Below are 27,269 nucleotides of genomic sequence, written 5' to 3'. Positions count from 1 at the left end.
GACACATCACAAGGGCCCCCTTGCCCCTGGATCCTCATTGGGTTTGGCTAATGGGAGGCACCTGCTGAAGATCTGAAGCAGGTGGTGAGACAGTTTGGGGAGTTTTTTTCTACATTTGCTCCTCTTCCTTGTTGAGGTTCCGGCAGTGACTACTTCTAACCGCAGGTACAGCTCCTACAGAGTATAGGCCCTCTGGTGGCCAGCCTCTCAGTGCCAAGGTAACCTTCCCCGGCCCTTCCAGGCAGGGGAGGGGAGCGGCCTCCTGCCAATGTTAGGCTCCAGGAGCCTTGAAGTTCCTGTGGGTCCCTCAACCCTGCCCTCCCAGTCCCTCAATAAATCTCGCTGTTCGATCCTGCTGGGATCCTAACGGATGTAACGTTGAAAGGGCTTAGAACAGCGTTGGGCATACGGTAAATGCTATGTAAATGTGGTTATGATTAAAACGTAGCTATTATTTTTTTTTCTTCAGTGTGAGATATTTAAGCTACAATACCTCTTCCTTGTGCCCAAAAGCAAGGAAGAAAAAAATATAAAATCACCACCACAACCATGTACAATTAGAAAGCAGGTTGATTTCAGTAAACTAGAAAAAGTGTATAAAAGTCCTCTTTCTGCATGCCTGTCAATGTGGTAACATGCAAAAGAAAGATATGAGAGTCTTTCATTTGGCTTCAGATTCTATGAAAAAAATCTATTTACTTTCAGATGTTTCTAAGCATAATTAAATTCGAATCATTGATTTACTACATCAAGTTAAGCCCAATCTCACCAGGTAACTGTCACTTGAATAGTTTCTCGCCTACCAAATTTTTCATACTTACCACTAAGCAATACTAGTTTCTTGAATATCTTCATTTATTGGAGTTATATCTTTACCAAGAGTTTCCATTTCTTCTTCCTTCTTTCTTCTTTTGCGACGCCTCCGAAGAGGGCTTGGAAGATAAGGTGTTAGAAGTTAGTATGGACCTGTTAATTCATATGAACACAAAATTAACCATCAAGAGGGCCTCTGATCTTATTTCTAGATGGTTAAAAATTTGTAGGTTCATTTTTTTCTTAACTATTTTAAGTTCTTTTAACCTGTCTCTTTTTCTAGGCTCCCATGATAGCCACAGTAGGCAAAAGTGTGAATAGAGTTACCTAAATAGAAAGAATAGGGCACCTGGCTGTTGATGGAGCTTGGTTAGCACAAGAAAAATGTTCAGGACACGTCATTTTACAAAACAGACTAATAAGCATTGTGTAGTATGTGAATAAGGAATAACACAAATTGGAAACAGACATAAGAAAACCAAGAGGGTGAAGATAGCCTCAGGATTTGTTAATTAAGCTTATAGATACATTAAAAAATGTGTTAGATCCTCTGGGTTATCGTCCAGTTTCTTAAAGTATAATGCAAAATTGATGTCATAATTAATTTTCTCAGATCTGTCCAAATCTGCTGTTATAAAAGCTATTTTTTTTTTGCCATTTTGAAGGTAAAAAAAATTTTTAAATACCCTGCAATTTTATAGCTACAAGGAATCTTACAGATTACCTGGTTTAATCTTTCTTTTTACAAAAAAATAAAATTCAAGTTTAAAGATGTTAGGAAATTTGTCCAGGGTCCCAAAGATATTGAATAGCAGAGTTGGGCTAAAAATCCAAGACTCTAGACTCCTAGTAGCTACACTGAAGTTTTTCTGTGAAGAAAGGAGTCACAAGACACCCTCTTTGGTGTGCCCAGTAGCCCAAAAGTAAAGGGAGAAGTTCAGGAGGCTCAACTAGCTTCTCAAGACAAGAACACAGCATGTTAAGAAAGGTCTTTTTAGCATACTGTGTCCGAGTCCCCATCTGATACACATTTTGATAGCTTCATGAAAGAAACTAACTTAAGAAGTACATCAAAACACTGTCTCAGAGAAAAAAATCAAGGTGTTTCTTGATTTCCAAAGTTGTGGTATATCATGAAAAGTAAAAACAAGAAAACCAGTGCAATCATCTTTTGTAAATAAAATCCATTATTTTACGGTGGCCAAGGTGGAAAAAAATGTTTTTGTGTGTTTGTCTCTACCTTCCTAAGTTACTGGGTCATGATACAATGTAAGGTAGTAAAAGTCTTAGTTTGCCTACTAACAAACCCACATAAAACATGATTGACTTTAAGACTACATAGCTGGATTTTTAAGATGTAGCTGAAATATAACATTGGATTAATTTCAGGTGTACAATGATTACATATATATATATATACACACACACATATATATATACACAAATACATATTACATATATTGCAAGATGATCAACACAGTAAGCTTAGTTAACATCTGTCAGCACACACAGCTACAAAATTTTTCTTCTTGTGATGAGAACTTTTAAGATCTACTCTCCTAGCAACTTTCAAATATACAATACAGTGTTGTTAGCTACAGTCGCCATGCGGCACATGACATCCCTAGGACCTATTTATCTTATCCTCCAGCTGGAAGTTTGTACCTTTGATCACCTTCATACTTTTTGCCCTTCTTCTTCTTCTTCTTCTTCTTCTTCTTCTTCTTCTTCTTTTAATGAAGAGTTTTACACATATTTTATTTTTAAAAAATGTTTTTAATGTTTGTTTATTTTTGAGACAGAGAGAGACAGAGCATGAACAGGGGAAGGTCAGAGAGAGAGAGAGAGAGAGAGAGACACAGAATCTGAAGCAGGCTCCAGGCTCTGAGCTGTCAGCACAGAGCCCGACACGGGGCTCGAACCCACAAACTGCGAGATCACGACCTGAGCCAAAGTCGGACGCTTAACCGACTGAGCCACCCAGGCGCCCCCACATTTTATTTTCAATGATAATATTTATGCTCAGTAAAATGACAAACGCGGTATATCATGTGTTTCATTGTAAGTAGACACTTCGCTGTAAGTGATTTATTTCAATCATAACAAAAAGGAAAGAAGAAAGATCGGAAGGAGGGAAAGAAGGCAAGAAGAAAAGAAATCGCAAAATAAAAATTTCTCAGATTTCCTTAAAATGATACTAAAAAAAAAAAAATACTTACTGACAGCATGTGCAGACACCGACCACCAAGATGATAAAAATCACCATAACTACTATCAGACAAATCACCAAAATCTGCCCTCTATCTCCTCTGAGGTAAAACAAGTCAACTCGCTCACATCTTGCCCCAGTGTAGCCTTCATCACAGCTGTGAAAATAAAACAACAAGGGAAACCGTGCAAGACTTTTAAGAACCTCTACTATTTCTTTTTTTGAAGGAACTAACACTGTTGTCATTTTTTTTTTTCCACGTTTATTTATTTTTTTGGGACAGAGAGAGACAGAGCATGAACGGGGGAGGGGCAGAGAGAGAGGGAGACACAGAATCGGAAACAGGCTCCAGGCTCCGAGCCATCAGCCCAGAGCCTGACGCGGGGCTCGAACTCACGGACCGCAAGATCGTGACCTGGCTGAAGTCGGACGCTTAACCGACTGCGCCACCCAGGCGCCCCAACACTGTTGTCATTTACTGCAATTAATAAAGGGCTCAGTTCCTTTAAAAAAATTTTTTTTTTCAAATAAAGCTGGATACCGCTGTGTTCACAAGTAATTTCACTTTCTTTGCTTCACTGAAAGCCTGTCATCACTTGAACATTCGCAACATGGCTAATTTAAATGAACAGAGGCAATCACAATTTACTAAAACTTACTTTAAAATTTTAGGTTCTGAGCTGGAAAGAGAGGAGATGGCAAAAATCCCTCCGTGGTGCCCCCCAAGCGCTTAAATACCGCCATGACAAGGAACTCAAAATCCCCACGACCGCCCATGTCATTAGAGGGCAGTCAATGTGCCCAAGTCCTCCTGCTCCAAACTGTTAGAAATTATACTGTTTCATGTGATCACACGCGGTAACATGTGTGAAAGTTCATAGACCGATAGCCTATGAACTACATAGAAAGCTCCGTAAATGTTTTTCCACAGGATTCCTTTCTCTCTCTTAACTGCCACCCACCAGTTCTGATTCTTCTGCTCACAGTGGCCACAGATTACGTGATGCTCTTCACCCCTCCAACTAAAACCCCCCCAAAATACAATAGGTCTTGTCCTCTCCAGCTCCTTTATTTGATGCTCAAAGACCCATTTTCAGACGTGCATACCGTTCCCTCCACTGTCCTGTAAATGGCCCCTTTCTCTGCGGCCCTCATAAAGCACAGTGGCCACAAGTCAAGGAATCTCCAAGAGTGACTTTCACTCTCCTCAATCTCTCAACGTTTTATCAATACAGCCTTAGGATTTACCCCAACCCGGCAGATTCCCTTTGTCCAAGCCAAGGCTTGTCTGAGCAACACTCAGCTAAAGGCTCAGTGATTTGGGGACTATCCACAGTATTCTCTGAATCCCATTAGACGCTTAAAAGGTACGTAAGAAGTTTGAGGACGCTGCAAAACTGAAATCCTATGTTGTAACATCAGTACCTTTGCATTAACAAGTATCTTCCCTTTTTTCTCCTCAGACTCATTCAAAACAAAAGAGATAGTGGTCATATATATAATTGCTTAAATCCCCAAAAGATGAAATTCTGCTTCTTAAAAAGATTTCTGTGTTACCTCGGTTGTTTATTTATTTAGTTATTGTTTTATTTTGTTCTCCTTTTTTTTGTTTTGTTTTTTGTTTTTTCAAGAAAGGATCTACTGCCAGATCATTTTCTGGTTCGTGTTTGACAAGAGCAGTGCAGTCAATTCCCACAAAGCCTATTCTGCACAGGGAAGGAGATCCCATAATGCCGACATTATCGCTGATATAATGCTTGAGACAACAGCACGAAGAAACATCTGGCCTGGTCACATCCATATAGAAAGGTGACGATCAGTTCAAGCTGTAGAGAAACGATACCTGATGGCGTCTATTGCAAGAAAACCCCCGCGTATGTGAGGAAAATTCCTTCCTGGCAAGGTCAAAATAACAGGAAGAGAGCTTAGAAAGGTCTTGAAACATCAAAAATCTCTTGCACATAGAACTGGAACTCGTGGGGGGAATCACTTTTTATTGCGTGTGTGGGAGGGAGAGGAGATTTTTTTTTTATTTTTTATTTTATTTTATTTTTTTTTAATTTTTTTTTTCAACGTTTATTTATTTTTGGGACAGAGAGAGACAGAGCATGAACGGGGGAGGGGCAGAGAGAGAGGGAGACACAGAATCGGAAACAGGCTCCAGGCTCCGAGCCATCAGCCCAGAGCCTGACGCGGGGCTCGAACTCACGGACCGCGAGATCGTGACCTGGCTGAAGTCAGACGCTTAACTGACTGCGCCACCCAGGCACCCCTACTTTTTTTTTTTTTAATGTAAAAGCAGGAGTCCACACACTCCTGTAATTCCAAGCAAAAGGAGATACTTGTGCTTTTCCAAGCTGGCAGAGTCACCAATGGCAACACAGCTTTGCCCGAACCTGTGCTATGACCAGTCACCTAAAAGGTCAGGCCCAGGTCACATACACCCCGCTCGTCAGCAGGACAATGTATGGAACACCTACTCTGTGCTGGGTATGACAGAAAGTATTTTTGCTTAATGAATTCTCCTGCTTTATTTTCAACACTTGAGAGGGAGATATTATTACCCCCTTTTACAGATGATAAAACTGAGGCTCGGGAAGGGTAACTGACCTGTTGTTAGCAGTTCTTTTGGTACAAACAAAACCTTAACTTGGGTCTACCTGGCTTCAAAATCTGTGTGCTGGCTTCTCTACTCTTCTGCTCGCTGTTGCTTCTGCACCATTTTACCACGAAGAAGCTGTTCCTGGCTCAGAGTAAGGCCTTCGTGTTGTCAGCATAGCATTCGATGCGCCATGCTAGAGGGACTTCTTCATTTATTCGCCACTCATTTCCTGAGCACCTATTAAAATTCTGACACTGCGCTTGGCCCTGGGACACAAAAACGAATACGCCCCGAGACCCGCCTCTGGGTGCTCGCAGACACGGAAGGGACACTCACAGGGACCAACAGCTATGCTCCAGAGGAAAAGAGCCTTCATGGAAGGGAGACTAGATCTCAGAGACAGGACGTCTAACACACCTGAGTGTGTGTCCGAGAAGAGGGAAGTCAGTGCAGGGATCCAGGAGGAGCTGAGGTCTGAGCTGCATCCAAAACATCAGTGCAAATAAGCTTTCCAGACTAGCAGAGCTTGTGTGATAAACCGTGGAAAGGGATGTGGGATTTCAGAGGAACAGCTGGGAATATGGTGAGAGATGTGGCTAGAAAGGTAAGCCGGAATCAGAGGAGCTGTGGAGACCATGGAAATGAGTTTTAGCCTCACACTGAAGGGGACAAGCTGTGTATGGATCTTAGGCAGGGAGATTATATATTGCGATTTTCATTTTAGAAGGCAGCAGGATTAAAGGACAATAAATCTGCAGACGTAGGGACAAGTTAGATAAATGTACTGGGTTAAAGGGCATTAATACTTTCAAAACGCAATATATTCTTCTAAGCCAGTGAGCAATTAGAGGAAATTTAAAAAAACAAAAAAACAAAAAAACTCTATTCTTTCCCAACACGCAGCACACACACACACACATTTCCCTTATTTCCTTACATTAGCAATTCTTATCCCCTCAAAGTATTATCCAGTATATTTATTTTTATTTTTATTTTTTTTTCAACGTTTATTTATTTTTGGGACAGAGAGAGACAGAGCATGAACGGGGGAGGGGCAGAGAGAGAGGGAGACACAGAATCCGAAACAGGCTCCAGGCTCCGAGCCATCAGCCCAGAGCCCGACGCGGGGCTCGAACTCACGGACCGCGAGATCGTGACCTGGCTGGAGTCGGGCGCTTAACCGACTGCGCCACCCAGGCGCCCCTATTTTTAAATTAAATTTAATTATAATTAAATTTTTATGAAGTCCATGACCCTTAAATGTTCCACTAAATCAGGGTTCCGAATCACTGTTTTGAGACACTTATGAAAAAAAAATGTATACCGAGGGAACGACACATAAAAACATAAACATTCTACAAATTTAGGTCAAAATTATACTTAAACAATCATCTTGCTCATCTTTCAGAAAAGGTCTCAGAGAGCACCTAGATATCTCTTTAGATATCCTAGAAAGATATCTCTTTAGAAGAAAATAAATATTTTGTAAGTGCAAAAAAAGTTGTTTGTGCCTGAATAAAAACTAAACTTGGAATCAGTCTACTAAGAAGCAGAAAGAGCACTTTTCTTCCAATTCCCTTCTGTAATAAACAGGCTTTGCAAATAAATCTCTGCTTAGAAGCAGGACTAATTTCCTTGTACTTAATTGACACCTGCAAAAGTAACTTTTAATTTGGCAGAAAATCCTTCATATTTACATTAACTGCAAACCACCTAACACGTTCCAGAAGAATTTGCTTCCATTCGAACCACCTGGGAGATGAATGGAGCCGAAAAGCATCCTTAACACTAGACAGAAAGTTCTGCTTGCTTGCGTAAGGCAGCAGAGGACACAGCCTGGGAGCCGATCTGGGCTCTCGCAGGCTCCTATTTCAGAAGGAAAGTGTGTGTCAGTTTCTCCATAAGTGGCTGCAGAAAGGGTCCCTAAACAAATGGCCGAGGGCAGGACCAGGGGAGCTGTGTCCTGACACAGAGGACTCGGTTAGCTCAGACTTCCCAGCCCTGTCAAGTCCACGGCCAGCACTGCTCTGCAGCCCTCTGCCTGCTGGCTCAGGGGTCCACTTACACGCAGGAGGGCGTCTGCTCGGCCACCACGAAGCGACATCTCCCTTTGATGCAGTAGTGCTTGTATTGCTTGGGGCACCGAGAGAAGTGGCCTTTCCGCTTCGATTGCATGGTGGTAGCTGACAAATGAGAAAAAGCCCAATAAATCAACTCACTTTAGATACACATTTATTTCTACATGGAATCATATTCCCCTCTTTGCTGCAGGTTTATCTATAGGAGATACTCCTATAGAGTGTCCCTTTCTTTCAACACTGGGATAAAAGCCAGACTTTTGTGGTCCCCAAATAGCTCTATCAATAGGGTGATGGGGATCTTGGTGGGAATGTTTCATATTTAATTTTTTTTTAATTTTTATTTATTATTGAGAGACAGAGAGAGACAGAGCATGAGCATGGGAGGGGCACAGAGAGAGGGAGACACAGAATCCGAAGCAGGCTCCAGGCTCTGAACTGTCAGCACAGAGCCCGACACGGGGCTCGAACCCACCAACTGTGAGATCACGAGATGAGCCGAAGTCGGATGCTTAACCAACTGAGCCACCCTGATGCCCTGGGAATGTTTCGTATTTTAACAAAGATTGGTGCCCAACCTACCTCTTAGAAACCTTGGTGTTGTTTAAAGGGGGAAGCATAGTTTTTGTGAGAGAAGGCTATTCTTTCTGTGAAGGTTATCGGAGCCATGGGGCACATGGCATTAAAAAAAACAAAAGGCCTTTTTTCCCCTTCCCTTCCTTTCCCTTCCTTTCCCTTCCCTTCCCTTCCCTTCCCTTCCCTTCCCTTCCCTTCCCTTAAACATGCATGTAGCAGTAACCAAGTGCTAGATACTGGTCATCTTCTCTCTCTCTCTCTGTATATATATATATATACATATATATACACATATATACATATATATATACACATATATATACATATATATGTATATATATACACACACACATATATATGTAACTATCATAACTATAACTATATATATAGTATATAGTACTTATATAAATATCTACTATATATAGTACTACTATATATAGTTATAATAGTTATATACATAATAGTTAATATATAGTAACTTATTTAATGCTCGTAACAGCCTTGTGAGGTAAGCATCATTCTTATCTGCTATTTATGGATAAACAAAGCACAACACATTGAGGCTAAGTCATCTTCCAAGATCACACAGCTAGGAAGTGTCGAACTGAGACTCAGACCCAACAGGTCTTGTCCCGGAGTCCATGCTCTTGACTTCTCCACTCTGGCACTCTGCCAGGTCAGCTGTTCAGCAGGTAGCTGTCATCTGCTCTCAGCCTGATGCATCCAGAAGTCACGCTTGCCTAATGGGAGATTCTCCCTCTCGTTTAACCCCTCAATGGTTTCTCTTGCTCTAAAGAAAGAGGAAGATACTGGAAGCCTCATATCCCGGATTGTGATCCTGCTCTGACTTCCTTGTCTTACCATTTAGAGTTTTCATTGCCTAATTTTTCAACAAGGGACGGTGATATGTAAGTTTCTCCCATCCGTGCATGTAGAAGGTTTTAATAAGTAAGGGTTGACAAGAGTAACGGTACAGAAATACTGACTTGCTGTTTCATGTGCTGATTCACACCGGACATGTGCCCACACCCAGAGCCAACAGCTAACTAGCCAGCTCCAGCCCAGGGTTGGACTTTTTCACATTCATGCTATGACCAACAGCTTACAGACTCAGCCACCTGTGAAGTCAGAAGGACCGTGATGTTCACTTCAGAAGGGCATTTCACACTCACCTGGCATCTGAGTGATATTAATAGTAATGACTGCTAAACTTCTTAATTAGTATTATAAAATGAGCACAAAAAAATCCCCAGGGCAACCAGAGGGAGGAATTGCCAAGAACTTCAGATGATCTATACACAGCAAATTCCCGCAATGCCAGGTCACAAAGTTTCAATTCCCACAATGCCAGGTCACAAAGCTTCAGGGGGTGGCAGGATGTTGCTGAGGAACTGGCTGACCTGGTTTTGGATGGTGACTTGATTACCAGCTAGGCTGACAGCTTCTACACGCCAGACATTTGCTCCCACGCATACCGGTCGATGGGACTCTTACTGAAATTTCTTCCAGAAATAACTCCAGAGTGTCTCAAAAACAAAGATCTGTAGGTTTTGGCAAATAAATGTATTGGCCAACTTTCTTGCCTACTTTCTATTTCCAGAGCCCTGTAGTGAGCACTGGAAAACATCAAAAGAATGAAGCATATCTTGTCTATCTAAATTAGAACAATAGGGGCGCCTGGGTGGTGCAGTCGGTTAAGCATCCGACTTCAGCCAGGTCACGATCTCGCGGTCCGTGAGTTCGAGTCCCGCGTCAGGCTCTGGGCTGATGGCTCGGAGCCTGGAGCCTGTTTCAGATTCTGTGTCTCCCTCTCTCTCTGCCCCTCCCCCGTTCATGCTCTGACTCTGTCCCAAAAATAAATAAACGTTGAAAAAAAAAATTAAAAAAAAATAATAATAAATTAGAACAATAGAACAACAACAACAAAAAAAGGCAACAAAATAAGCAACCAACCCGTAAAAACAACCATAGTAACCGCATAGATAGTTGTGGCACACTGGAAACAGGGGAAGGAAAGAACATCAGATGAGGAAGGAAAAATTGTGTCTTATTTTCAGCTCTGCCTCTCCTTCGCTGGATGGGTCCGGGCAAGCTTATGAAGCTGTCTTAGCCTCAGTTTCCTCACCTGTACCCTGAAGATGATAGCATCTACCTCAAAGGGCTGTTGAGGAACTCAAATAAAGAGTGCATGCACAAGTTCCTAGCAGAGTACCTTGCACAATAAAGTCCTCAGTCAATGAGTTGATTCTAGAATCTTCAAGATCTTAGCAATTCCAAGAGAAATGTTGTATCATTACAAAGAGCACTTATCTAATTAAAGAAAAAGTTCTGGGAAATGGTTTTTGGTTTTTTGTTTTTTGGGGGTTTTTTTGCTTGTTTGTTTGTTTTAGGAGGAGGCAAGCAATCTATTTAGCTATGGAGAATGCTAGGAGCAAAAACTCAAGGTCAGGAACATGCAAGCCTCATCATGTGGGGAGTGGGAGGCAGATTTAATGGAAATGGAGGGGAACAGCCAAGGGGGTCTGTGAATGGAAGTTAGAGTCATCAAATGGCAGTAGGCTGAAGTGTTTACATTTGAACTACAAGGCAAAGGAGAGCTGAAGACGGTTCTCGTGAATTAAAGTAAATGGTATATGTAAAAACTACATTTTTCAGTGTATTAGGTAGGAATCTGCAGGCTGAGTTAGAGTAGGAAGATGCCAAGAGCAAGGAGAAAACCAAGGCATGCCTGAGCCATGCAAATATATGTGATGTGGGCCTGTGGGAGGGGAACCGAGGTCAAGGAGATGAATTTAAGAAGCAATAAGACTTAGTCACGGATCTGCTGTGATCCAGGAAGGTCCTTCCTACTTTGCAAAGCATACCTGACTTTAAATATAAGCCATATGGCTCTGTATCCTGAGCTTTACTAATTTCTCTAGTGGTTATGTCCCTTTAAATGTAGCTGCCCTTTTAATAAACATCATACAGAGCATGATCCCAAAAAGTGCCTTAACCGGCAGCTGCTGGGTGCAGGGATTTGACCAGCCTCAGCCCATCCAAGCAGCACAGATCCATGCCAGGGAAATGGTTGCCAGGCACTGTTCGGATCATTCCCAGATCTCTCTCCTTTGCCAAATAAACATGATCTTAAATATTCCCAGCATTATTTGGATTTGAAAACCCTTCCATGCCACCACGCAGAAAATGTCCAGTGATTTCTCTATGGAACTTTAAAACGTGGAAAAAAAAATAATACATCACACATACTGCCCCCTCCCCAAAACAGATGGGATCATCTCAGTTCTCTGATGGAAATGAGAAGGCTTACTAGCATACCCCCTTTCAAAATGCACCTAAAATTCCAGTTGCTTTTGTCTAATATTCATCAAGGTCACATTATCTGAAAATTGAACAACTGTGAAATCTAACATTTTCTGCCTATCACGAGACCCGATGACATAGGGCAGAGGATGGCAAAATCTGTCCTTCCATTCCAGAGATGCTTATCAAGAAGGAAAAGTTAACCCTATGACAAAAGAATGATTAGTCCCATGTATTGTGTTTCTCTGTTGAGAAGTGAATCGCCTGGTCCGGAAAATGCGACATGAAAATTCCCCTGATAATGGGGGTGCTGGAACTTAGTCGTTCTTCCGCCGCCCCCCCCCCCCCCCCCCCCCCCCACCCTTACTCTTTTCTAACCCCTGTTCCCAAAACCAAAGCATTCTCTGGGATTGAGTCTTTCCCACAAAATCGCACTGGAAAACTACACCCACTAGCAGGCCAGGTTGCAACACAATCTTCTAAGTGAATGGGCCCCACATTACTTGTGGGGTAATGTATCTCAATCTCTTCTTGAGATGCCATATTCCGAAGATGCTAAAGCCAGTTAAATAAGGAAATACTAGGGTTACTGCAGATAGGTGTACGTCAAAACCTAATTCTAAGCGAGAACGTCTTTCTTCCATCATATGGGCAGACAGGCAAGAAGTGGTCATCTTTCTTGAGTCCTACGAACAGTTCGATGAGACGTGAGATTCTCTTGGGCCAAACTAAATTGGAGGAGTATAGCACACACTCAAATGACTTCGTTTAAATGAGGGATTTTCCTCAGGTGGATGGATGGTTTGATTAAACAGTATGGCTCTCTAGTCTTTCTTGTACATAACTCTTATTCTCAAACCAAAACAGGCCTTGTGATGCTTTTCTGCTTAAAACCCCTCAGCACTGGGGCACCTGTGTGGCTCTGTCCGTTAAATGCCCAACTCTGGATTTGGGCTCAGGTCACGATCTCCCAGTTTGTGAATTTGAGCCTTGCATCTAGCTCTGTGCTGACGGCACGGAGCCTTCTTGGGATTTTCTCTTTGCCCTGCCCCTGCTCGTGCTGGCTCTCTCTCTCTCATTCCAAATAAATAAATAAACTAAAAAAAAAAAAAAAACACTCCTCAGAATTGACACATTAGGCTTATTTTTCATAAAACGTTCACTTACTTATTCTACTTGTGCTCGTTACAAATCCATTTAATGATTTTATAAATATTAATATCAGCAGCTCTTCTAAAATCAACTCTAGGGGCGCCTGGGTGGCGCAGTCAGTTGAGCGTCCGACTTCAGCCAGGTCACGATCTCGCGGTCCGGGAGTTCGAGCCCCGCGTCAGGCTCTGGGCTGATGGCTCGGAGCCTGGAGCCTGGAGCCTGTTTCCGATTCTGTGTCTCCCTCTCTCTCTGCCCCTCCCCCGTTCATGCTCTGTCTCTCTCTGTCCCAAAAATAAATAAACGTTGAAAAAAAAATTTTTTTTAAATCAACTCTAAGGGTAATATACAATTATTATAAAATTACAATATACAATTATTTTATGTAATTCTCATTACAATGTGGATAACCTCATAGTATCTCTAACCCCCTAGTTAAATACATAGTTAAATCTCTGTGCGAGAGATTAAAAGGAGGTGCTAAATTTTGAGATAAAAGTCCCATAAGTGTTAACAAAGACAGAGAGGAAGTGAAACAAATACCTATAAATTTATCTTCCCACATAGCTATCTGACCTTAACAAGGGAACAGGTAGGGGTGCCTGGGTGGCTCAGTCAGTTGAGCATCTGACTTTGGCTCAGGTCAGGATCTCACAGCTCATGAGTTCGAGCCCCACGTTGGGCTCAGTGCTGATAGCTCAGAGCCTGGAACCTGCTTCGGATTCTGTATCCCCCTTTCTCTCTGCCCCTCCCCCTGTTCATGCTCTGTCTCTCTGTCTCTCAAAAAATGAATACACATTTTTTTAAAAAAGGGAACAGCTAATGCACAGAAGAGTTTAAGTAGTCACAGAAGAATTTGAAGAAAAATTTCTTCCTACTCCATGAAGTAGAACCTAAGCCTTTAATCTCCTTGGCTTCCTGGCAACTTCTCAATATGAGTTTCCTCACTTTACAACCGTGTTAAGCCAGGAGGTGAGGAAGAAATTTTTTATTTTCTAAGTTAATTTTCTGTCTTATCTTGCCCACTCTCTCCCTGAGACAGGGGAAGGTAAATTCACAATGCCCTTGAAGAAGTGCAAAACTTGAAAATTTCTCTTATTTGAGGATTACCATTTGGTTTCATATCCAATGCCATTCCCTACAGAAATGTAAAAGAGTTCGTTACTCCAGGAAAAGAAAAATAGATCTCACAGATGTCCTTGCTAACCCTCCAGTGTTACTAGAATATGTTCATATAGGGGGCTAATCAGAATGGGTCAGCATGTGTTTTAAACAGGAGGATTAGGCCAATGATTTCTCAGCTTACAGGAGTGGGCCCTCACTTAGATCTGTCCTTTTTCAATGCTGATTCGAAGGGGTACATGCACCCCAATGTTTATAGCAGCACTATCAGCACTAGCCAAAGTATGGAAAGAGCCCAAATGTCCATCGACTGACGAATGGACAAAGAAGATGTGGTGTGTATATACAATGGAATATTACTCAGCGATCAAAAAGAATGAAATCTTGCCATTTGCAACAACGTGGTTGGAACTAGAGGGTATTATGCTAAGTAAAATAAGTCAGAGAAAGATAAATATCATATAATTTCACTCATGTAGAATTTTAAGAAACAAAATATATGAACATAAGGGAAGGGAAGGAAAAATAAGATAAGAGAGGCAAACTATAAGAGACTCCTAAATACAGAGAACAAACTGAGTGTTGCTGGAGGGGTGTTGGGGGGGAGGGGCTAAATGGGTGAGGGGCATTAAGGAGGGCACTTGTTGGGATGGGCACTGGGTGTTGTATGTAAGTGATGAATCACTAAATTCTTACACTATATCTTAAGTAACTTGGATTGATTGATTTATTTATTTTTTCAACGTTTATTTATTTTTGGGACAGAGAGAGACAGAGCATGGATGGGGGAGGGGCAGAGAGAGGGAGACACAGAATCGGAAACAGGCTCCAGGCTCTGAGCCATCAGCCCAGAGCCTGACGCGGGGCTCGAACTCACGGACCGCGAGATCGTGACCTGGCTGAAGTCGGACGCCTAACCGACTGCGCCACCCAGGCGCCCCTTAAGTAACTTGGATTTAAATAAAATTTAAAAATCAAAAAATAATAATAATAAAACAAAACAAAAAAGAGCTGCCCTTTTTCATGCCATCCCTCTAAAGGAAGAAAAAAGAGTTTAGTGTAGATGTGTGTGTATATTTGCATGTTAAAAATTATTCATAGCTGAGGGGCAAACAAAGAACAATGAACGGGAAGAAAACTTGTGTTTCTTTCGTTTTTCACGAGTGCATGTTTTGGAACTCTTATGTATATAATGCCCCCTTTGCTCAGTCTCCTTTGCTGGTTCTTCCCTATATCCCCCAACCTCTACATTTTGCAATGCTTTGGGACTAAGGGCTTTTACACTCCTTTCTGGGCATTTCCTGGTTTTCAACACCGTTATGGTAACAATTCCCAAATTTATGTTTCCATCCCCGATCTCTTCCTTCAGTGTCCAACTGTCCAACCAACACTTGGTTGCCTAACTGGCAGTTCAAATGAACACTTCCAAAGGGCACACCTGATTTTCTCCCTCAAGTCTGGTCTTTCTCCATCTCAGTAAATGATACTTTCTTTGTTATTCAGGCCAAATATCTTAGAGCCACTTTGACTTCTTTCTCTTCTACTATGCATCCAATTCATCAGAAAACTCTATTGGCTGTATTTAAAAATGTATGCAGAATCGTCCCTCCTTTTCTACTAGCCTGGTCTAAGCCTGACAGCATCTCTAGGCTGGAAGTAGTCTCCATGGCAACAACATCTAACTAGTCTCCCTGCTTCTATCCTGTCCACTCTTAACTGTCTAGTCTGCACACAGACACCAGAGTGATGCTATTAAAACTCAAAGCTGAAGGCTTTATAATCCCTGGCAAGGCTCTGCATGACATTACTCATTACCTCTCTTTCTGCATTACCTCTCTGACCTCATCTTTGACTATGTTGTTCATTGTTTCATCCTTGGTACCGGGGACAGAGCCTGCTGCAAAAGTATTGGTAGGAATGAATAAATTCCTTACTCAAGATAGAAAAGGACAAACTAAAAGTGAAATGCTTAGAGATTGGGGCTATTTGACAATAAAAGAATAAAATCATTTAGAAATAAAATAACTCCTGTGGTTCCTGGATAGCTCAGGTTGACTGCCTGATGCTTGATTTCAGCTCAGGTCATGATCCCAGGGGTGTGGGATCGAGCCCTGTGTTGGGATATATACTGGGTGTGGAGCCTGCTTAAGATTCTCTCTCTCTCTCTCTCTCTCTCTCTGCCCCTCCTCTGCTTGCATGCCTGCGTGCTCTCTCTCTAAAAATATTAAAAGATAATGGGGCGCCTGGGTGGCGCAGTCAGTTAAGCGTCCGACTTCAGCCAGGTCACTATCTCGCGGTCCGTGAGTTGGAGCCCCGCGTCAGGTTCTGGGCTGATGGCTCAGAGCCTGGAGCCTGTTTCCGATTCTGTGTCTCCCTCTCTCTCTGCCCCTCCCCCGTTCATGCTCTGTCTCTCTCTGTCCCAAAAATAAATAAACGTTGAAAAAAAAATTTTTTTTAATTAAAAGATAAAAAATGAAAAAATTGAAAGAAAAAAAAAGACCAACTCCTAAAGATGATCTGAACTATTCCTTCATTTTATAGATTACAAATTGATGTCTGAAAGCTTAAGTGACTCACCCACGGTCACACAGTCAATAAGGACAATCTTCTCCTACTCCATATTAATTCCTTTTTAAGAATGTTTTGCCCTTGGGGCGCCTGAGTCGCTCAGTCGGTTAAGCGTCCGACTTCGGCTCAGCTCATGATCTCACGGTTCATGAGTTCAAGCCCCACGTCGGGCTCTGGGCTGACAGCTCAGAGCCTGGAGCCCGCTTCAGATTCTGTGTCTCCCTCTGTCTGCCCCTCTGCTGCTTGCACTCTGTCTTTTGCATTGTCTCAAAAATAAGTAAACATTTAAAATATTTTTTTTTTAAAAAAAAAGAACATTTTGCCCTTATTTGGGCTTTACTTTCAAGGACTATTTTTCAGAATTTCCTTCACATATTCAGCATTCTGACCTTCCCCCACGATTCTAGGAGTTTAGCATTGTGATTAACAATGGAGTCAGTCTCTCCAAATTCATGTCAGGCTACTCTGCTTACTGTGTGACCTTAAATGAGCTAAAATTCTTCTGCACAGGATAGAAACAATAGACTGACAAGGTAACCTATAACTGCTATGGGAAATAGTATGGAGTTTTTTTAAAAAAATTAAAAACAGAACTACCATACGATTGAGCAATCCTACCTCTGGGTATTTATCCAAAAGAACAGAAATCAGAATCTCGAAGAAACACACATACTCCTATGTTTATTGCAGCACTATTCAATCCACAATAGCCAAGATGTGGAAACAACTTAAATATCCATCAACACATGAATGGATAAATAGAATGTGGTTTATGCAAGCCACGGAATACTATTCAGTCTTAAAAAAGAAGGAAATCTTGCCATTTGCAACAACATGATTGGACCTTGAAAGAATTATGCAAAGTGAAACAAGTCAGTTATAGAAGGACAAATACTACATGATTCCACTTATTAAAGAAAAAAAAATCTAAACAGCTGAATCCACAGAAGCTGAGAGTAGAATGGTGGTTGCCAGGGGCCAGGGAGGAGCGGGGGTGGGAATGAGGAGTCATTATTCACTGGGTATAAAGTCTGGGTCATGCAAGATGAATAATTTCTAGAGAGGTGCTGTACAACATCTTGCCCATAGTTAACGATCTTGGGTTGCACACTTAAAATTTTGTTAAAAGAGTAGATCTCAATGTTAAATAGTCTCACTAAAATAAAAAAAAAATAGGAAACACATTTAGGATAATGATGAGGCAAGTTTTTTAGAACTGTCAGTCACTGGATCATGCAATAACCCCCAAGGGAAATGTGAAAATGCCATCATTGGAGGTATTTAAAACCCAACTGAAGAAAAGCACACAAACACATAACACTGGCCTTGTTCTTCTCTCTACGCGAGTGAAAAGACCCACACAAGCATGATCTAAGACACCAACAGATTCCACAGCCTGGAAGCACTTTCCAGACCACCCATTAGCGTGAGGGAAGAAAGCAGAAGACTGGGCTGGAACTGATGGCTCACGTCACGGTGACTTGCTCAGCGTGTTCCCATCTCAGTTATGACTTCTCCAGGGTGCTAGGACAGGAGCACTTACACCAGGTCACTACCCTCCGAGCTCCAAAACGTTTCCAGGGAATACAGGAATCTATCTCCCACCTACTTTTAGAATTGGCCTGTGTTGCGTTGTGTTGGGTTGTTTTGACTTGATTTGTTTTGTTTTGAATCAGAGACAACCCTGGAGAAGAACAGACCACTGCATCTATAAAGGACAGACAGAACCTTAAAGTAGGAGTCAGCAAACTATGGCGCAGGGGCCAAATCTGGCTCACAGCCTGTTTCTCTAAATAAAGTTTTATTGAAACATATCCAACGCCACTCATTTGCAAAGTGTCAATGGCTGCTTTCACAGTGCAGTGGCCAATTTTGAGTAGCTGCAAAAAAACGCTGCATGGTCCACAAAACCTAAAATACTTATTACCTGACCCTTTACTAAGGCTCACCTTTGCTTTAGACTAACAACTTTGAGAATGCTGATTGAAGCATCTCTAGGGCAAAAATATGCAAAAGTCATTGCCTTCTTCCCTTCTTTTAAGTTATGGAATAGAAAGAAGTTAATTTGAATAGAATACGCCAACTTTGTATGCATCCAGTCCAAAATATCCCATGCCAGAGTCTGGAGCATACACCTGCAATACCTAAAATAATGTAATGATTAAAAATGGAAGCACTAGAATCAGAAAGACCTGTATGAATCCCAGATTTGCAATGTACCTGCTGGGTAGCCTTTGGCAAGTTACTTAATCTTTCTGGACTTCGCCTTGAAATAAAGTCGAAAATATGATCCAGCTCAGAGGGCTCTCGCGAGGAGTGAATGCATTACTGTATATAAAGCACTTGGCAGAGAGCCTGGTCCATTATATATGCTCACAAAACTAACCAGTCTTATGATCAGTGTAGTATTAAAAATTAAAACTTAGGGAAATCAACGTTCCAAGACTGAACATGAGGCTGGTAAAACACAAAGGCACTGTGTGTTAAGCCTTACCTGCGCAGTTTTCCCCAGGATCTCCACAGAGAAGGCCATCCCTTTCAGGACTTCTGGTTGCATTCCCATCTGCCACGACACAGTGGAGGATCACTAGACCTTCAAGTTCAAAACAGAACCAAACAAGCATGAAAACTTGAAAATTTCCTCAATGCAAAATACTCTATCGAAGCCATGACCCATTTATTTTTTTTTTTAATTTTTTTTCAACGTTTATTTATTTTTGGGACAGAGAGAGACAGAGCATGAACGGGGGAGGAGCAGAGAGAGAGGGAGACACAGAATTGGAAACAGGCTCCAGACTCTGAGCCATCAGCCCAGAGCCTGACGCGGGGCTCGAACTCACAGACCGCGAGATCGTGACCTGGCTGAAGTCGGACGCTTAACCGACTGCGCCACCCAGGCGCCCCAACCATGACCCATTTATAAAAATAACAAGCCTGTGCCTTCCATTCCCAAGGCATTCTCCCACAGGAAGGGGGGTGGTACACAGGCCAGCACGTCTCGTTTTTTAAGCTCAATGCCAAAGACAGAATTTAAAAGCCAGCAACACTTGCAACTAAGTACGCATCTTAAGTGAAGAGATTTGGCCATAGCTTGTGAGGGAGACATCACAGAGGCAGAGAAATAAGACTTCTCAGCCGCTGCACAAATACACTGATGAATTTCCAGGGAGAATGAATGACAAACCCATGTGGCAACGTACTTTCTCCATTCCAAACAGACTCAGTGTTTCTCTGGTATTAACTAGTGTTTGTACTTCCTTCTTGGGATATGTGAGCTAGATATTCAATTTGTGGGAATTATTTGAAAGTTTGAGTTTCCCTCAGCTAAGTATCTCTGTTGTTGAGAAGGACGGGTCTCATGAAAAAGTATGGGGGAGAGAGGAATACTGTGTTGTGGTTAGCACAGTTTAGGATACAATGTGCAGATTGTATTTAAACAAGTCAAATGTAAAAAGTCACTTATGAGATAATCTGGGAAATCAGACCCTGACTACACATTAGATAATATTAAGGAATTGTTCTAGAGAACTTAAAGTGTGCTAATAATATTGTGGTTTAGGTCAAAGAACAGAGTCCATATCTCTTAAAGATATACATTTAAAAACTTATAAATGAAATTAATGTATCCAACATTTATTTTAGAATAATCCAACAAGAGAAGATGGGTGCAAGGGGGAGGGAGAAACTTACAGATTAAACAAGATTGGCCACATATTGATAATTACGAAAGCTGGGTGTTGGCTAAACCAAGGTTTATTATGCTCTTCTATCTACTTTTGTATAAATATATTTAAATATCTATAATAAGTTGGAGAGGGGAGGAGAAGGTAAGGGAGGGCAGATGGGAAAAGATAAGAGGGCTTGGGAGTTAGCTAGTCTTGAGTTCATGACCTTTTTTGCCACTTTACAGCCATGTACCTTGGGCAAATTTCATAATCTCTCAATTTCCTCATTGCCGAAGTGGAGACAATTATTATCTCTTCTCCAGAGCATTTCTGTGAGGATTCAATCAGGTAAGGACGCAAAGCACTTAACACAGTGCTGGCATGTGACCAATGATCACTTAAATTACTCATTATCATGTAACTGGCAGGAATCAAATAACTTGCCCACTGGGTGTATTGACATTTATCCATCTAGCCAATGGTTTCTAAGCTATGCATCTTCTTTAATTCAACTCAATTCAACAGACATCCATGAGCATCCAGAAACACCCAGGCAGATAGGACATGCTCTACCTTCAAAGTGTTCCAAAGCTAGTAAGGCAAGTAATCAGCCAACCAATTAACCTTAATAAGAAGTGAGAGTATTATACCAGAGGACAATAGTATCTAGCAAGTTCAAAGGCCAAAAGAGTTTTCAAAAAGAATCCATATAGAGACTTTTTTCTAATTGTCTGATTAGAAAAGTTAAAAAAAAAAAAAGGTTGTAACTAGCATTTGAAATAGTGAATAAAAATGGAAAATCAAATCCACTGGTGATGGATACATCGGTACTACTTTTCTGGAGGACAATTTAGTGCTCTACATTCTAAAAGCAAAAAACTCAAAAAATATACAAATGCTTAAATCCAGTCATTTCATTTCTAGTAATCTTTCCTAAGGAAATAATTGAAGATACATAAAAAGATTTAGCTGTAAAAATTCTCTATGACATAGATTATAAAAAATTGGAAATTCCCTAAATATCTAACAAGATAGAGTTGGTTAAATACATAGAACTATTTTCATGCAATAAAATACTATTCAGGCATAATTCAACTAGTAATAGAACATTTTGATATATTCCTAAATACGAGAAATAGGCTATAGAATAATAATGCAGTGTGATCTGTGTGTTTCTCTGCATCTGTGTGTGATAAATGTAAAAAATGTTTATATTGATAGATAATCAAAAGGTAGGTAATTAAGTACATAGAGTTGCTCACACTGGTTAGGAGACTTTTGCCTTAATTTTCCTTATTTTCATTTTTCAGTTTCCTACTAGCATATTTTATCTGTGACAACAACAAACAAAGGAGTATCTCCCAAATTAAAAAAAAAAAAACAATTTGGCTACCAAATTTCTAGAGTTTTCATATCTTTTATCCCAACACCTGCCACCCTCCTGTCACACTTATAACAAACCAGAAACATACAATCATTCAGCGCTTTCCGAGCACAGGGATTGTATATTTACGCATCTTTGTAACCCTGGTAACTAACACAGAACACAATAGATACTCTACAAATGTTGAAGGAATGAATAATCCATCTGTAAATGAAGAAAACAACTTTCAGATTCAAAGATCCCAGGATCCATTTCTAGTAGAAAATTTCAATCCATGTCTTTATTATTATAAAATAGGTTTAATTCATTTTTAAAATCCCATACATGGGCTTTCTGCATGGGCAGAATCAGGAAGCCTTAATTCTGGTGTTAATCTATTTTAATGGCGGGAATTTTACTAAAAACCTCTAAATCTTACAGAGATTCAACCTCTGCAAACTGGAGATGACACCATCTCCTCGAGGTTATTGTAAAAGTTAAATTAAGTAACATAAGGGGAATCTGGGTGGCTCAGTTGGTTAAGTGTCCAACTTCCACTCAGGTCATGATCTCGCGGTTTGTGGGTTCGAGCCCGGCATCGGGCTCTGGGCTGACAGCTCGGAGCCTGGAGCCTGCTGCGGATTCCGTGTCTCCTTCTCCTCATGTTCTGCCCCTCCCCAACTCATGTTCTATATCTCTTTCTTTCTCTCTCTCTCAAAAATAAATAAAAATTAAAAAAAATTGAATAACGTATGAGAAGGCACATGGCTTGGCACCTAGTATACAGTTTTTAGTCTACTTGCACTTTCTTCTACCACGTATTATTTAACCCATCATTCTCCACTTCCACCTAAGAGTGGAAGCCCTGATTCCACTGAAACGCTGCCCAGCGCCTTCAAACATTCTGCCAGGCTGGGGCCTGTGCCCAGACTCTCTTCTGTTCCGACTCACTCCACACGCTGGCGTCAGCTGGTGAAGGGATGCCACCACTGGGGACAGCCCTGGAGAGGACCCCCCAGGGAGGACCCATGCTCAGGCAAACCAAACACCAAGCACAAGGCACTGGAGTCGCATGTGCTATGCTACTGCTCACCCACAATCTTCAGGCCACCGTCACAAGCTGGTGGCCACGAACCAAATCCGCTCCCAGGAATCATGTTCTCAGTCTGCATAGTCTTAAAAAATTGAATCACGGCAGTTCGTAGCAAACCTGGATTTTTCTACTTCCGCCGAAAAAGCAGAAGGGTTGGCAACACGGGTCTGAAACACCTTCCGGGCAGCGACTTGCCGGAGTCAAGCAGCAGGTGACCCGTTTAATGCCACGGACCCCATCAGACGTGGCCGCGCTCATTTATTTTAACTGCCTGCATCTTGACAGGCATTTCAGTTTGTGATCTATACGAAGTGACTCAGAAATCAGAGAAATGCGCACAAAACCATTTTGCTCAGTACTGAAGGCAGCTTCAAAGACAAAAGACCCTCTTGTTCCATCCATAATGCAACAAATATTTACTAAGTATTCTGTGTTTTGCACTGGCACAAGACACTGAGGGTTCAAAGATAACAGATACTGTCATTACCCTGAAGGAGCTCTCATTCTGGTGAGGAAGAGAGACACAGAAATCTTTAAGGGTCGTGCATGTAGCAAGGACAACAACAGAGGTAACACAGGATGGAGAATCGGCTCTACCTAGCTGCAAAGACTTGATAGAACAGGTGAGGCTTGTGGTGAGTTTTAAGAAGGAAGAAATGATTGTTGTAAACCTCAACCAGTAACTTCTAGAAAGAAAAAAATTGTGCAAGCAAGATGACATAATGTTATTTGTTTCTGCAGGAGACAGTACTTACATGGTAATAGTGATGTAAACACTGATTATTTAAATCCATTACATCAAAAACTGTCATAAAATCAAGGCCAGTAATTAGCCCACCTACACCATGTGGGGAGACCGTTGCGATGAATCAGTATCTTTGCTGTGCTGGTTTTTCAACGTTCTCAGCGGCATCCCTAATGGTAACCCCACTGAAATTATGGGAGAGGAGAAATTCAGTAGGGAAAGTTTAAGTTGACAAGCCAAGAAATAGCATTACAAGCAAGTTATTTAGCATGAGGGAGGTAAATGCAGAAGAGACACTTCAAATAGACAAAAGTGGTTGCTTCCAGGAGGCAGAGAGGCAGGAAGCTTTGGTACAAAGATCTGCTGTTTGTTTTTGTTTTGTTTTGTTTTGTGTGTTTTGTTTTTGTTTTTTAAGTTTTTATGCTATTTTTGGTTATAAACCTTTTAGTACTCTTGGGCTTTTAAAAATCTATGTATATTTATTATACATAACTTAATTAAAATATTTATTATACATATTATGATGATTTATTATACATACTAATTAAAATAAAATTAATTTTTAAGTAGGCTTCATGGCCAGTGTGGAGCCCAATGAGGGGCCACCCAGGAGCCCTAAACTAAAATTAATTTTAAAGAAAAGGACACATAAAGTTGTAATTGACCAAGGCATTCTGAACAAAAGGGACAACTTGTAAGAAGACACAATATGCATAACCCAACTTATTCTGGTTTGTCTGGTGGGGATTGTGATTGGAGAGAAGGCTCGGGGGTGGGTAGGTAATAACAAATGACCATATTAATTACTTTGGATTCTTAGGCACCTAAGTTGGGGTCATTGAAAACCTTTAAGTGAGAAACAACAGAATTATTTTTTTGGTTTGGAAAGGTTACTTTAACACCAGTACTTTAACACAAAGGTGGCAGCAGTGGGTATGGAGAAGAAGAAATGAATCTGTGAGACTCAGTCACAAAGTAAAATAGAGAAGACTCGGTGACTGGTGGGATAAGGTAGGCAGTGAGAAAAAAAGAAGTCTAGAGTGACTGGAGTTTGTGGCTTGAGTGATTCGCTGGATTGCTGTACCAAGCACAGGTATAAGGGATGCCAAAAGACAAACATTAGGAAGAAACATTAATGCATAGAAAGTATGCAAATAATTGCAGATGACTCTTCAAAGATGTCAAACTGAGAAAGAGAGGGAAAAGATCAGTCAATATATAAAGAAAAAAAGAGGGTTGTTTTTGGTTTAAGTTTGGTTTTTTTTTTTTTACATTTTATTTATTTTTGAGAGAGAGACAGAGCACAAGTGGAGGAGAGGCAGAGAGAGAGGGAGACACAGAATCCAAAGCAGGCTCCAGCCTCTGAGCTGTCAGCACAGAGCCCGATGCTCGAACCCACAAACCGTGAGACCATGACCTGAGCTGAAGTCGGATGGTCAACGACTGAGCCACCTAGGGGCCCCAGTTGTTTTTGGTTTTATTGTGATAGCAAATTGATAGAAGGATGCCAAAGGTATAGGAAAGAGGCAAAGAAAGGACTATTAGTAGAGGCAGAAAAGATTTCCAATGCTTAGCCTGAAAGGCAGGGCTTCTTCCGCAACGTATAATCCTTGGCAGTCAAAGGTAGCAATTTGGCAAATATAACTTTATTCTGAGTAAATGAAAAGTCTTTAGAAAATAAGAGCTTAGGGGCGCCTGGGTGGCGCAGTCGGTTAAGCGTCCGACTTCAGCCAGGTCACGATCTCGCTGTCCGTGAGTTCGAGCCCCGCGTCAGGCTCTGGGCTGACGGCTCAGAGCCTGGAGCCTGCTTCAGATTCTGTGTCTCCCTCTCTCTCTGCCCCTCCCCTGTTCATGCTCTGTCTCTCTGTGTCTCAAAAATAAATAAACATTTAAAAAAATTAAAAAAAAAAAGGAAAGAAGAGCTTAAAGGTATTTTACATGCTATACATCTCACCTCACTGTTCAAAGGAATCCAAGTTCTGGTTTAAATGGATGCAAGACATCCAAAGGTTTCTCAACTTTCACACTGGATAATTCTGTGTTATGGGAGGCTGTGCATTCTAGGATGATTAGTCCTGCCTTTTATCTCCTAAATTCCCGTAGCATCCCACCCCTTCCCCGCCCCCTACTTCTGAGTTGTCACAATCAAAAAATTTCCAGACATTGCCTAATGTTCCTGGGAGGAAAATTGACCCGGTTGAGAACCATTGCAGTTTCTCCAACCTGTTTTAATATTTTTTCTCTAAAATACAGCTTTCATTTTGAATGTGTTGTTTTAATATAAATCAGTCACACAGCCTTGAAGGCTCGAATTTTGGCTTCTTAAAAATTTTCTTAAGGAGAGTTCCATTATCTTACAGAAAGATCATTGAACTCAGTCATTAATTCACTATGTGACCTTGAGCTAATTAGCAACCTCTCCTGACCTTTTCCCTCAAGAAAAATTAGAATCATAGGTTCTCTGCCCATCCAATAATCTAGTTCATTAAAATTAAATGAAATAATAGAGTAAACGAATTTGTTTAAAACGACATGTTATGAAAATAATCCCTATCTGCATCAGAGAAAGTATGGATTCTACTTTAGAGAAAATGAAAGAAAATATCGTACTCAGATGTGGAAAACAGAACAAGATTTTCATTCAGAAGAGTCACAAATTTTGTTAAATTTCAGTTCCAGAATTAGTAAGAATTTTACATGTATTAAAATATCCTACCAACCAACTAAAATCATCCTCTGGGAGAGTTCATCAAGTTGGCCTTTAAAATTTCAGTAGAGAGAGTATTCACTCTCTTCTAAGGCAGTCCACTTCAATGAGACCATCCATCCATTATTTCAACTGCAGTCCTTCCTTCATTCAGAAAGATTATTGAGTGCCTTGGTGGCTCAGTTGGTTAAGTATCCGACTTTGGCTCAGGTCATGATCTCCTGGTTGGTGGGTTCGAGCCCTGCTTCCAGCTCTGTGCTAACAGCTCAGAGCCTGGAGCCTGCTTCTGATTCTGTGTCTTCCTCTCTTTCTGCCTCTCCCCTGCGCTCTCTCTCTCTCTCTCTCTCTCTCTCTCTCTTTTTCTCAAAAATAAACATTAAAAAAATTTTTTTTAAACGTTTATTAACCACCTATGTCTTAAGCTCTATAAATGCTTCTTTATGTGAAGCTGGGTTTTGCCTTCCTGTAATTTTACTCTGCTCATTAGAATCACCTGGAATAAATCTACTCTTTCCCATGACAGATTCTCATCTATCTGAAACCAGCTATCAAGTCTCCCTGAAAGAATTTCTCTTCAGGCTAAACATCCTGGATCCTTCAAGTACATTTTCCCTGTCATCATCAAGACCCTTATAAGCCTTGCCACGGTCCTCTATATGTAAGGTCAAACCAAGGTGCCATTTCACATGGTCTGGCAAAGACAGAGTAGAATGGGGCTCTCAGCCCCCAAATTGAGGGCACCTTATTTCTGGTAATGTAGCTCCATAGCACGTTGGCCATTTTTGGCTGTCTGATTAAACACGGGGGTTTTAGTCTCCGTACAATTAAAGGAAACTGCTAAATCTCTTGTACTACTGGGAAGTGGTATATTGATGGTCTATTTGTTCTTTTTTGTCATTGTTCTGTTTTGTTTCATATTTTACTTTTTACCTAAAAAATAGTTCAAAACTTTTTAGATGTCCCTTTTAAAACTGTATTAGATGTCACCTATCATTCATATATTTCAGTCTTTTTCCTTTTTTATTCTTTCATCCAACCTACTTCATGTGGCCGGCAGAATTTCTGGAAGATGCATTAACGCGATAAAGACAAAACAAAACAAAATAACGTTAGATCAGTGGTTTGCAAAGTGACTGGAAATTGAGTATTTCTGGTGCTAGCTTTTAAATATCCACCGTACTCATAACATTAAAGATAAAAAAAGAAAAGCACCCAATTCTACTTTCGTGCGTCAAAGCTCCATTTACAAGATGCTCAAATTAAAAATGACTGAATT

The 27,269-nt window shown here is 41.1% G+C and overlaps 1 protein-coding gene and 1 long non-coding RNA gene across 5 annotated transcripts in view; one reads left to right on the top strand and one right to left on the bottom strand.

The window, feature by feature from the left end:
* The window catches only part of BTC (betacellulin), a 48,276-nt gene that overhangs the window by 3,339 nt on the left and 17,668 nt on the right, over nucleotides 1–27,269 (bottom strand). For 3 of the 4 annotated variants that reach the window (XR_005792378.1, XM_040481165.1, XM_040481166.1), the window contains 4 exons: nucleotides 18,915–19,013; nucleotides 7,690–7,807; nucleotides 3,033–3,179; nucleotides 822–932 (listed from right to left, as the gene is read on the bottom strand). Coding sequence is in view for 3 of the 4 variants with exons in the window: in XM_040481165.1 (XP_040337099.1) it covers nucleotides 824–932; nucleotides 3,033–3,179; nucleotides 7,690–7,807; nucleotides 18,915–19,013 (473 nt within the window). In the remaining variant the exon portion in view is untranslated. Of the gene's footprint in view, nucleotides 1–821; nucleotides 933–3,032; nucleotides 3,180–5,312; nucleotides 6,249–7,689; nucleotides 7,808–18,914; nucleotides 19,014–27,269 lie in introns of those variants that run through there. The other variant, XM_040481167.1, reaches the window with a different exon arrangement.
* On the top strand, nucleotides 7–26,844 carry LOC121034334 (uncharacterized). Its single transcript, XR_005792394.1, has 2 exons — nucleotides 7–218; nucleotides 26,517–26,844. It is a non-coding gene; the product is annotated as an uncharacterized LOC121034334 (long non-coding RNA).

Source organism: Herpailurus yagouaroundi, unplaced genomic scaffold (assembly GCF_014898765.1).
Source record: "Herpailurus yagouaroundi ecotype Mexico unplaced genomic scaffold, PumYag 28, whole genome shotgun sequence".
Classification (NCBI taxonomy): domain Eukaryota; kingdom Metazoa; phylum Chordata; class Mammalia; order Carnivora; family Felidae; genus Herpailurus; species Herpailurus yagouaroundi.
The sequence above is the reverse complement of the archived record's forward strand: the minus strand, read 5'-3'. Positions and strand labels throughout refer to the sequence as shown.